At 35.8% G+C, this 12,660-nt stretch overlaps 2 protein-coding genes and 1 long non-coding RNA gene across 5 annotated transcripts; 1 reads left to right on the top strand and 2 right to left on the bottom strand.

Annotated features, from left to right (window-relative positions):
• Positions 1-4,907: 4,907 nt before the first annotated feature.
• LOC141402181 (uncharacterized) lies at positions 4,908-6,964 on the bottom strand. 2 transcript variants are annotated; one of them, XR_012412550.1, is made up of 6 exons: positions 6,694-6,964; positions 6,567-6,602; positions 6,332-6,511; positions 5,720-6,256; positions 5,203-5,359; positions 4,908-5,087 (listed from the first exon to the last, which is right to left on the bottom strand). It is a non-coding gene; the product is annotated as an uncharacterized lncRNA (long non-coding RNA). The 2 variants fall into 2 exon arrangements; XR_012412549.1 differs by having other exon boundaries at positions 5,476-6,256; positions 6,694-6,927.
• A 2,503-nt stretch (positions 6,965-9,467) lies between these two features.
• Positions 9,468-10,564, top strand: mRpS26 (mitochondrial ribosomal protein S26). The gene is made up of 3 exons (XM_073982587.1): positions 9,468-9,781; positions 9,841-10,129; positions 10,189-10,564. Exons 1-3 carry the CDS (start codon positions 9,573-9,575, stop codon positions 10,396-10,398), a joined length of 708 nt encoding a protein of 235 aa, XP_073838688.1. The 5' UTR covers positions 9,468-9,572; the 3' UTR covers positions 10,399-10,564.
• Polr3D (RNA polymerase III subunit C53) lies at positions 10,405-12,604 on the bottom strand. 2 transcript variants are annotated; one of them, XM_073982585.1, is made up of 6 exons: positions 12,179-12,585; positions 11,732-12,111; positions 11,397-11,468; positions 11,169-11,302; positions 10,847-11,101; positions 10,405-10,791 (listed from the first exon to the last, which is right to left on the bottom strand). In XM_073982585.1, the coding sequence occupies exons 1-6, from the start codon at positions 12,397-12,399 to the stop codon at positions 10,654-10,656; spliced, it is 1,200 nt and encodes a 399-aa protein (XP_073838686.1). In that variant the 5' UTR covers positions 12,400-12,585; the 3' UTR covers positions 10,405-10,653. The 2 variants fall into 2 exon arrangements, with proteins under 2 accessions (XP_073838686.1, XP_073838687.1); XM_073982586.1 differs by lacking the exon at positions 11,397-11,468 and having other exon boundaries at positions 12,179-12,604.
• Between the last annotated feature and the right edge of the window lie 56 nt (positions 12,605-12,660).

Genomic DNA, 12,660 nt, shown 5'->3' with positions numbered 1-12,660 from the left:
TTAGTGTCAAATTCCATACGACATTTTTTGTATTTATTTCTATGTGCGATGTATATTATGCTGGGCATACACAATGGGCATGCAGGACAGCAACCGATGAACCCTTGTGTAAGTGCGTGATTGAATAGTGTGTGGCATTCCTTCAATCCATATTGCAAAAATTATGAATTTTCCTCCAGAACTCGATTTTGGGTTGAAGTTTTCCAAATTTTTTATTTCCTCACAAATAATATTTGTTGTTTACAAAAATTATTTGTTGGTTACTTGGAAAATAAACAAAATTCATCGGATTGAAAGGGGTTCATTTACAAAATCAAAACTATTTTGATTTCAATCCTGCCAAAACTACTCCCAAATACATTGACAAAAACTTCAAAATTTACTAATACTATTACAAATGCTGTCCTGCATGCCCATAGTGTATGCGCGGCATTAGGGATATATATTTTTTGAAGAAAAAGTATATTCATCAGAAAAAAACCATGGTTTAATAAGAAAGGTTAGCCAAAGCTTTATGTCAATTTAAATTTTTTTCATTGGAGTATGCCTAAAACTTCAAAACAATAGTTGTGTTCCAGAACCTGCAAAATAGTACTATTTAGTACTATTTTTACAATTTTTTGCCAAAATGCGTTCCTGTACTACAAAAAGTGGCAAAACTTGCTCTTCTCTTTAACCAAAAATGGCACCAAATAGCTTTCTCTTCTACTATTTTCTACTACACAAATTTGGCTGTGTAAAAAGTTGGAAATTTGTCAAAAGGAATATTTGACATATTTTTAAAGAGAAATTTGACATATTTTTAAATAAACTTTGAAACAAATCATCAACAGAAAATAAGTGTATAGCAAATTAAATTGGATCAAGATATTTCGCTAATAACTGTTGAATCGTTTAATAAAAATTGATGGTATGTATTTACAGAATTTCAGCAAAGCTCATAACTACTTAACAATTTCAATCTTACAGTCCAACTGCGGCAATTGTGACCAAGGCTATTCCTATTTCCATGTAGGAAACCATCAGCAAACATATCCTCAAGTACGCTATCTTCTTCAAGAGCATCGTACATTGCTATAGGAACGGTCAAATTGTACAGATCGCATCTTCCGTACACGTTTCCGCCTCAATAACTTGATTTATGTTGCTCTTGTCCTTCACTACAAGAATAAGCGCGGTGGAACAAATGGTCCTTATGCCAAGCCCAATGATTGAATGATTGTACGCAAATGTCAAATGTTACCTTTCCCACTAACATCAAAGAATGGAAAGGATAGGAATATCCCAGCCGATCCTATTTCAACTACATGATACATCCGAATACAATGCTGCACATAGTTCGTTGGATTCAATCAAATCCAGGACATATTTTCTCACCGATGTTGACACGGTATAATGTAGTGGATCCTGTTGGTGTTGTAGTAAATGAATGCAACTTTGAGATGCTAAATGAAATCAATTCCAAAAGGACATTATTGTGGCCCAATAACGTAATGAAAATTAGCTGTTGTTGTTAATGATGATAGTTTTTAAACTGAATAGTGGAAGAGCCAACAATTCAATAAATCTCTAAACGAAATATTAACATGATTTTTGTTCATATTAGATACACAAAACATATATTTATGCATTATAATCGCGTACATTGATTGGGATTTATCTCTAGGACTCCACAATATATCAGGGCCTGTCCCAAATTGGCTGGATGGGGAATTGATGCTTTTATTAAAATATGATTTCATATGCTTGTTGTTATCCCAAGGGTGTTCCAGATTTATATTGATTGAAGCTACGGCCATGGCACAATTAACCAGGTAGTGGCATCGCAAAATTTTGAATATGTTATGTCAAAACTTTCTTTATGTTGTTGGGGAAATTACAACAAAAATATTTTTTATAAAGGGATTTGACTTTACATATTCGATCAGCTGGTGTGATGCCGCTACCTGGTAGTTCTGCCATGGCTACGGCTCTTGTTCTTTTATTTCTTAATGACCAGCAAAGACTTCCAAAGTATGTTGTTTCTGAGACTTCTTTGGTATACAACTTCTTAAAAAGAACAGAAATACATTAGAAATCACAATTCGTAACATCGAATATTTATTTTATGTTTTATATGACGTCTGCCTTTGATTTACCATTGACATTTTTATTAACTTTACTACAATTTCCGTTCCTGTACTTTTTAAAACGAAAACGATCTATAAAGCCCTACCTGACGGACGTGCTGATTTTCATAAAATAAAAAACAATTTCCCAATTCGTTGAAATTATTATTAATTACAACACCGGCAGGTTTCCTGCTTGCATTTAATTGCAATGGAGGAGCCTGATGATCTTATGTACGATATGGAACATGATGTGACGGAAGTTATTGCCTCAACTTCCACAAATATTCTACCGCCATTAGCAAACAAGGCAAGTACACAAACAAACATACAGAAAACTACTAACCAAAATGACCGTAAAAGACAGCGCATTGAGAGCGCACTTTCGCCAATAAACGTTGACGTTTCTGATCTTGCTAGAAGGTTATCAAACTTTAACCCTCAAGACCAGAATAAATTTGGAATTTTAGGTGCATTAGCAGATTTGGACATCGAGGCTACTATGCCAACCAACAAACCCAATATAAAGGAAGCCAATGATAAAAGGCCGGTTAACAAGGTCTCTTGGTGCCCACCCATCTTTGTTTTTAATGTAAACACCACGGCCTTAGCGCAAAAGCTAAAGTCGTCAATGCCAGACTGTGTGTTCAGAATCAAGAACGTAAACAAAAGTAAAAGCAAATTATACTTCACCGACCCAAAGGTGCATGCATCCATGATGGAAATATTAAAATCCAAAAACATTCAATCTTATTCATTCACCCCTAAAGATCAAAAACAAGAATCTCTAATAATTCGGGGGCTATATTTCTGCTCAAATCCCGATGACATAAAACAGGAACTTGATGAACTAGTTCCGGAAATTGTACACAATGTCACAAAATTTAAAACAGCCTCCTCCATAAAGAGGAATGCTGACACTGGTCTTTTCCTGGTTTCCCTTCACCCCGGGAAGAAAACTGGCGAAGTAACCCATATTCGGGAGCTATTAGGCCAAACAATGTTTTGGGAAAAACCAAAAAAGAAAGGTGGAGACGTACAATGTTACAGATGTCAACGATGGGGGCATGTATCCAAGAATTGCAATTCGTCGCACAACTGCGTCAAATGCAACCAATCACATCTTCCAGGTGAATGTCAAAGGACCAAGTCAGACAACTCTGACCCTTACTGCACTAACTGCGCTATGAGCGGACATCCAGCAAATTGGAAAGGTTGTCCTTCTTATAAAAAGTACGCACTTGCCAGAAAAAATAAAGTAGCCAAGGCCATGGAAGACAAAGCCATAGCACAAAATAATGTAGCTAAATTATTCAACATGTCTAAGGTAACAAGTGGCAAATCCTTTTCTAGTCTTTTCAATACTGATACTCCTTGTAAGAATGATGGAAGTAAAAACAAGAAACCCCAAATCATTGACGACTTTCTAAAACTTGCCAACTTCTTCCTTGAACCGGAAGAACTCACTCTGGAACAGGAAATTCAACTTTTTTTGACGGAATATAAAAACCTGCCAAAGCCTGAAGCCAAAAAACAATTCTTAAGGCTTCTATCAAAGGTCAAGTCTAACTATGGACCATAGATCAATAAACTTTTTAACATTTAATGTACGTTCCCTTGTGGATGCGAGTCGACAATTGGAGTTAAGAAATATGCTCTATAACAACAATATTGATATTTCATTTATACAAGAATGACACATAAAGAAAGGCAGACATGTCCATATTGATGGTTATAATTTCATCTATGATTACTCTCCTATTGGCGTTGCAGTAGTGCTAAAGAAATCTATTCACTTTGAAAGGATAACTGTGAATGACATTGGCATAAACACAGCATTTATCAAGGTAGAAATGCCATACAGTAATATCATTAAGAAGTATCTAGTTGGCTCAGCTTACATCCCATGTAGCTACCCTGTTCAAAGGCTGGAATCTGATTTGAACAAAATAATGCAATTGGCAAGTAGATTTGATGGCTTCATCATTGGCGGAGACCTAAATTCCAAAAGCCCGGCATGGGGTGACGTATTTGAGAACTCAAATGGTAAAGTTTTGCGCTCCTGGCTTGAGGACAACTCGATGGATGTGACAAGGCTTTGTGATTCTGGACCTTCATACCCAAGTGGTCCATCTTTTTTGGATCACTTTTTAATCAGTTCGGTGCTAATTGATGCAAGAAACCCCAATTTCAAGATTTCTTCCAAACCAACCTTCTCTGACCACTTTCCTCTATTGTTGGAATTGAAACTAGATCAACCAAACTTCTTATTGAATTCTCCTCGAATATTTACATCGTATAAGAACACCAATTGGAATCATTTTCGTCGAGATCTTGATCTAGCATCCCGTCAAATGATGCCGCCGTCGAATAGAAACCTTGGAAACGAGGAAATTGACGTCCTCATTACAGACTTCAATGCTTCATTTGCCGAAACGCATAGAAGTCATTCTCAACAAATTGAATTGAAAGATGAAAAACCTCCTATTTCCGACAGAGTGCGCCATTTCTTAAAAATTAAACATCAATGGCAGAAAAATCTGAAGAAAATATTTCATCGATCTGGTAACAGGGTGAGTCGAGAATACTCCATACTCTCAAAACAAATCCAACTATTAAAAATATTAATTAAGGAGATTATCAACATTGAAAACGCTGAAATATTTAATAATAAGTTAAAAAAAATTAAACCCAGTCCTTCCGCCTTCAAGGAGATTTCCAAAATCACTGGAAAAAACAAGTCTGCCTTCTGCCATAAAATTCAGAATGGCGATAATACCATTACAAACACTTCAGAAATTGCAGATCATTTTAAAAACTTTTATTCGTCAGTCTTTGAAGAATTTATGCCATCATCTCCAGTGGAAGATCTTAACTCCCGTGTAATGTCATGCATTAATTCAACATCTTCTCAGATCTATACTTTTGATGACAACTTCAATTCTCTTCATAATCCGGACCTGTATCATTTTGTATCTCCTGCAAAGATAAAAAGTATAATTAGTAGCGTAAACAACAAAAAATCCAGTGGACCCGATGGAATCTCTAACTTCATTGTTAAAAGATTTCCCGACTCCACTGTTAATCTACTGACCTGCATCTACAACAACTGTATCAATAATGGATACTTTCCCTCTCAATGGAAAATAGCCAAAATAATACCCATCAGAAAAAAGGCATCAATTAATACGGTTGATAATTTCCGCCCTATTTCCCTATTATCCAACATCGGGAAAATTTTTGAGAGAGTCCTGAAAGAAAAAATGGAAGATGAATTTATTGTTGATCCCATATCAGATTATCAATTTGGATTTAAAAGTGGCCATTCTACTCAGCATGCGCTGCTTAAATTTCATAATGACATTACGTCGAATTTACGAAATCAATCCTGCACTGTGGCTATATCTCTGGATATACAAAAAGCTTTTGATTCCGTCTGCCATGTTGGAGTCCTATACAAATTATTGCAGCTGGGGACCGATCCTTTCATTGTCAAGATCATGGAGAGTTTCTTTTCATCGCGCAAATTCACGGTGCAAATCAAAGATGCATCATCCACAATGGGGGATGTAAAAAGTGGTGTCCCTCAGGGCAGTATTTTGGCACCATACCTTTTTAACATCTTCCTGCATGACTTCCCGCATGTCTTCCAACATTCGAAGGCTATTTTGTATGCAGACGATTGTTTAATCTACACGCATAGCCTCTCACCATCCCAAGCACTGGCTTCTGCTACTTCTCATCTGCACACAATCAACGATTATTACAAACGGTGGGGCATCAAAATCAATGCTGCTAAGTCTGTTGCGATCTGTATACGCAATGCCTCGGGGAAATGTCCACGTTACGTAGTACCAGAAAGTAAGCTACTTAAGTTATCTTTAGATGGCGTAGAAATCCCCTTTGAAACATCCATTAAATACCTCGGCATAAACTTCAATAATCTAATGAAATTCAACACTCATGCCCGCAACATCATGAAAAAAACAAAGGGAGTTATAGGGAAGTTTTCATACATCCTTAATAACAAATACTTACCGCAGAAAACAAAGCTGCTTCTTTACAAGGTTGCCATAAGATCCATACTAACTTATGGTTTTCCAATCTGGTTTTCTATTTCGCCAGTAGTTGCCAAGGAGTTGGAAATCCTAGAAAGAAAGATTTTGCGGAAATGTGTCAACAAAAATTTTGAAACTCAACAAAAACGATTTTCCAATACTTACATATACAATGCGGCTGGCGTTGTTCCATTTTGTAAGTATGCTCTGTACCATCAAAAAATGTTTGTAGAGAAACTGGCAACCCATGAAAACTCCCTAATAAGCATAATTCTCGAATTGGAAAAACATACATCCTGGACCGAATCATCTTATCTATCGTCAGTGGGCATCCTAAACGAGGATCTGGAGGAAGATATAGATGATTATACTTTACCACACTTTTTTACCAAATCAGTACCTGGATCCCATAGAGGATAACATAACCAACTTTTATCTGTGATAATATATCAATTGCACAATTTTTTTTATAAACATTATTATTCCACTGCTCTTTGCGGAGCTTTCGTTTTTAATTTCACACTTACGATAATTATATACATCCGTATGTACATATGTATGTATTATTAATTCAATACAATTTGTATTATATATATATACAATATCGCTGTTTGTTATGCAGTTTAACAGCCTGTATTATTGTTATTTAGTTTTAATTTGTTGTTATTTATTTATACAGACAATAATGCTCTGATCGTCATAGTCGAGGCCGGGAGCAAGCCTTATATTTCATACTACTATTTGTTTACATTTTACATTATGCTTTGTCATATTTCGCATGTAGCATTTCATTCACTTATTGTTATTAGAGTAAGACAACAATAGCTCTAAGAATTTATCCATGTCATCATTTCGCTTTGATTACCTGTATTAAGAAAAGAAGAAGACTCAAATAAAATATTACTTACTTACTTACTTACTTTTTAAAACAATATGTGTTCTGAGAGCACATTTGACAGTTTGCTCTTTTACTACTTCTGCCATTAAAAAAGTACTGGAACGAAGCTAATATAAACAAACTGTGTATGTGTGTGTGGTGTTTGAATAATATGCCAAACAATTTAAAAAACAATCGAATTCAATGATTTTTAAAATTGTTTTTAGACCATTTATATGGAAGAAATTGGTGAGATTTGCATTGAAACAATCAGTTTATCATATTCACAACTCGATCATGTGGAGAAAACTTAACTCTTCATTCATTTTTCGCGTTTTTTATAAAATGCTCAAAAAATGGATTGTAAACAAACCCACTTGTTGCTTTCATTTTGAAGTTTTAGGAATTCAAGAAAACAAGGGTTCTATAGATTTTTTTCATTTAAATCTACCTCTTTACTTATACCATGAAAAAAACTATTTCCCATATTTCCCATATAAATGACATGTAACCTCCTCCAAGTCCAAACGACGTGCTGCACACTAAAACACCGCTTATAGAGGCGGTACAACATTAGTTAATCACCCTTATTACGGTTGGCGTTGTCGTATCCAAAATTGCAAACTGACGTGTCGTAACGTCTAATTGGTATTATGTATGTATTTGTACAAAAAAGCAAAAATTTAAATTTTTAAAGAATTCTTTTGGTAACAAAAGTTAATAGAATTATTAGTAGGTCATTTTTAAACTTTTAATCCAGAAGAAAAACTAACCCTACAGGTTTTACAATCAAAATAAGTGTTCGGCGTAGACGTTTTTGTGGTCGTTGGCGTAGTCGTTGTCGTAGGGATATTTTTTGGTACCACGTAACATTTACGACAACGACAATTTTTTTCTGATACAAAATAAAAAAAAAAATATTTTTTTTAATTGTAAAATAATTCGTTTGAAATCATCTCTTTAACAAAAACTAAGAAATTTGCATTGCATGAATCGTTATATGAGGACTTTAACAGATTTTCAATAGAAAGTTTGTCATCTGATAAAAACACGAAATTTATCATATGCAAATAAATAAAAGTAGCAAAGTTTGTACTTATTTTAGTTATTTTCCAATTTATTTTAATAATCATTGCCAAAAAATCTTTTGAAATTGATTTGTTTCTATTTTTATATGCTGTCGTTTACAAAATCTGACACGACTCTTTCCTCGTGTTTCAACGCCACACGTAATACCCATTTGTCGTATTACGCCATACGTAATACCAATTTGTCGTATCAACAAAAATAAATGTTATATTTAAAACGAGAAATCCGTTCTTGGAATTACGAATGTATTTCTTTCGATTTTTTAAGGATATAACATGCCATAAAAGTCAAAAATTGTCGTTGTATATCATTTTTCATCATATAAAAAATGTAACTTACGACTACGCCTACGACAACGTCTACGTCACTTGAACGTCTACGACTACGCCAACCGTAATAAGGGTGAATATGGTGTGGTATTTTGATAAGTTTGAAAAAATAAAGCCCTAATAAACATGTGCCTTTTGATTTCAAAAACAAGAGATTGAAATAACTTCTCCTTTTTCAATGAATTGTCAAATTTGCAAGAATTATACTTTCTGCGAGAAATAATACATTTAGTGGAATGATATGGAAACATTCAACTTGAAAATGTAACGATTTTTCATTGATGTTTTTTAAAATATTCAATCAAATGTGAAAAATATTAGTTTTATAAATTCCAATAATTTATAGACATTTCCTTGTTTTGTTTACATTTACCAGTGACACTAATATTACAAACAAACAAAAAATTCCCATGTGGTTGTTGTTGAGTTGTATTTGTTGTAGTATTTACTCTACTTTCTTTGTTCTACCATGGTAGATGAATAATAGACATAGTGCTCCCAAGTTTCAATTTTTCTTTATTCTTCTACCAGAAATGACACAAAACTTTACTCAAACCTTGGATGTGTTTAGGGCTTATCATTAGCTCTGTTCCACAACTAAAAAGTTTTTACAATTTTTACCACTTTTACACATTTTGCGTTCCCGTACACAAAATATGAAAATCGTTTACGACTTTTACCACTTTATAATGTACGGGAACAGGCCAATTGTTTGACTGACTTCCGAAACGCCAGTTGTTTTGTATTCGTGCATGAAACTAGGGGTTCTTAGATCCAGTTCCCCAATACTGCAATTTCATACAATTACTCTAGAATGGAACTCGATCTAAGCACCCCTAGTTTCATGCACGAATACAAAGCAAATGACGTTTCGGAAGTCAGCCTCTTCTGTTTCAATCGGCATCAGGAATAGTCCCTCAGTTCAGTGAACTAAAATAACTAAACTAATCCATGCGCTCTTTACAATGAATCATCCTATTGAACTAGTGGTTCATTTGCGAACTAAACAACTCTATACTAGGGGACAAATCGCGTAACATCAACTCCATCAACGTGCCGTGCGGCTTAATTTTTATTTTTATGAAATAAAACAAGTTGTTAAGGATTCAAAATGCTGAGAGCCTCATCGGGAATATTAAGTCGCCTAACCGCCACAGAGGGTAAAGTAGGCAGTTCTGGGTTTTCCTTGGAATTTGTGCGTTGGAGACGCAAGCCCCGTTGGTTGCCCACAGCCAAGAGCAAACTATTTCGTGTGCCTGAAAGAAAACAACAGACTCCCGAAGAAAAGGCCGAACTTTTGCGTCTACACAACAATTACAAGTAAGATAACTTGTATGTTCCATTAAGCGATTGTTAATTTTCTTTTGTTATAATTTTAGGACACAATTACGTTCCGTAAGACAGTATTTGAGGGAGGAGAACCAACGTATTGCCGAAACTTCCACAGCTGATCATTTCGTTTTGACTGCTGAACAGGAAGAAGCTGAATTCCAACGCTGCTTACAAGAGAATGAGAAGTGGAATAGAGAAGTAGCCCAGTTGCGTGAACAACGTTTGGCCAAGGAACGCCAAGAGAAGCAACAATATGTCCAAGAAAGATTAAGATTGGCCCAGGAGAGGGAGGAAGAAAGAATGGAAAAGATTGAAGCCTTAGTTAGGAAAGAAAAGGTAAGCAATTTATACAACGATTATGTGAAACATTTAACTGATCTTTTTTCCAACCACAGGAATTATCCAAGACATTCATTACCCGTGAAAACCTTGATGCTGCCATTGAACAAGCTTTGGCCAATCCAATCGATTACAACTTCTCCATAGATTTGCAAGGAAATTTGTATCATGGACGTTCAACTACTCCTAGCGGCGGCAGTAGCTCTGGCGGTGGCAATCAAAACCTTTTGGAGTCTGCAGAAGAACGCATTGAAGCCCAAAATTAAATTTAATTTTTAAGTCTCAGCTGTATTTTTATTGTTATATCAATGGAGTTTCATCTAACGTAGCTAATTATTTGTTTTTGCTTCTTTTGAAGAGGATGATGTGAAAAATACGGAATAAATTCACAGTTGTTTAGAATAAAAGGCCAACAACAAAAACTGTTTTAAACTTTCGTTTGTTTTTATGTACACGGCGACTTGGTTGAGGAAATTACTAACAATAGAGCCGATAAGAAGATAGTGGTACATGGGCATGTGCTATAGTTTACCATCCGATAGAGGCTGTTTTAGTAAATGTTCCCAGTCGGGAGTGGCTGTGATTTTGGCTTGTATGGGTCCTAAATTAATCATATTACCGCTACGTTCCTCTCGATTACAGCTAATGGACATTAAATCCTGTAAACAAAAACATAATTAGATTTGGAATACTTAATAATTACGAAGTTTATACCTGTAGAAAACCAGTTTCCATGCCAATATCCAAGTCAAATTGTGTTTCACCTAAAACTAACTTTGTTTTGCCGGATTTATAGCGTATCAAACGCCCCACTTGTCCCTCATCCATTTTCTTAAGAATGTGTTCTCTGATAGACTTTTTCTGAGTCTCAATGGCGGGTGCAGCAGCTTTTGGATCGTCCTTTTGTGATGATTTCGAAGTCTCTGGCGAATCATTATCGTCATCCACACATGGTAATGTATCCGGCAGCTGTAGGGAATAAATTCTCAATTTATTAAAATACACATGGCGACAAGGGATCAATGTTACTACCTACCTGCATTAGGAATATTTTGGAATCTGATGAATTATTTAAAAGTTCTTCTAGTGACTGAGGATAACGAGGCAACGGGCGATTATGTTGCTGAGCAACATGCATTGATTGGATTTGTGATGCTATAGCCACGGCATCTATCAAAAAATCAGAATGGTTACTATTAGGTTGGAGTAAAAATGAAAACTCTAAAAGACAAAATATGTGGTGGAGAAATGCCTCTTAAATTACCTTCACTTGCTAAGGGTGTTTGGGTATCAGGGACTTCCATTTTGATTTCTGGTTTTACGTACTTCCACTTGGCTTTTGTTAGTGGAGGGAATCCGAACAAGATTTCAAGGGGATATTGGGTAAGTATAAAATGGGTAAGGGTATTAAATTTTGCCTTAGAAACACCATTGTGGTTCATTCCGAAGGGTCTTCTCATATGTAAGTAGAAGCCCATCTTTGAACCTAGCTAAGCAAATTTAGGATTTCTTGGAAGCATCTATGGGCCATTGGGGGGTCAAACCATATTGCTTGCGCAAAGTTCCCATAACGAAAAACTATTTCCTTCCATCACTTACCTTCATTCAATAGTACAGGAATTCTATCCAAATCAGTCTTTTGGTCATCATCATCTTCCTCATCATCGTCAAGGCCTTTTAATATATCTTTGTCTCTGGCTAATTCAGCCTTTAGGTCTAGTTTCTTTTCTGTCTTGAATATGGTGGGTTTACGCATGGCCGATGGTGAGTCATCCACATCCCTAGAGTAGCCGGATGAACTTGTGGTTTTGCGTATATTTACCGCACCAGCACCTTCCGAAAACACACCAGCAGTTTGTATCAAATTTGAGGCACCGCCTCTACCGCCACGACCTCCACCTCTACCAGCACCTCTTTCTGCACCACGCCCCCGGCCACGACCACGCATTTGTGTGGTATCTTTCGAGGTTTTGACATTGCTAAATAAAGAAATTTTAATTTTGTAAGTAGTACTAGCCGACACGATTTAATTACACACAAACTTACGTGTTCTTGTTTCTAACCACATTAAGATTTGGCAAAAACACCTTCTTGGCAGCTGTGGAACTTCCTCTTCCGCCCAGTGTCAAATCCCTAGCAGGAGTCAGCGAAGAAAGTTTCGTTGTTCCATTCACTACTGGGGAGCTAGGATCACGCTTGACACCTCCTTCTTTGGGAGTAACCGCATTGACAGCTGGCATTTTAGATTTATCATTACTTGTGGACATAGGGTTGACTTGTTTTAGTTGATTTTGTGCGTTTTATGGGTTTATTTCACAATATATTCTAATAATTCTTTGTTCTCGTTACAGGCTATTGTTAATTTTTAAATTAAAAGCCTCTTCAGAGACAGAATACACGTTTTTCATTCAGCATCACAAACAAACTCAATGAGATGGTGGTGCTTCTTCTTGCTTAAGTTCATGCAAAGTGAGATGTGGCTTGCTTCTTCTTATTAAAATATGATTCCAGAAAAAGTGAGGAAGTTA

The sequence above is a fragment of the Musca autumnalis genome, unplaced genomic scaffold, assembly GCF_047663935.1.
Source record: "Musca autumnalis isolate F117 unplaced genomic scaffold, ASM4766393v1 scaffold_4, whole genome shotgun sequence".
Lineage (NCBI taxonomy): Eukaryota > Metazoa > Arthropoda > Insecta > Diptera > Muscidae > Musca > Musca autumnalis.
The sequence above is the reverse complement of the archived record's forward strand: the minus strand, read 5'-3'. Positions and strand labels throughout refer to the sequence as shown.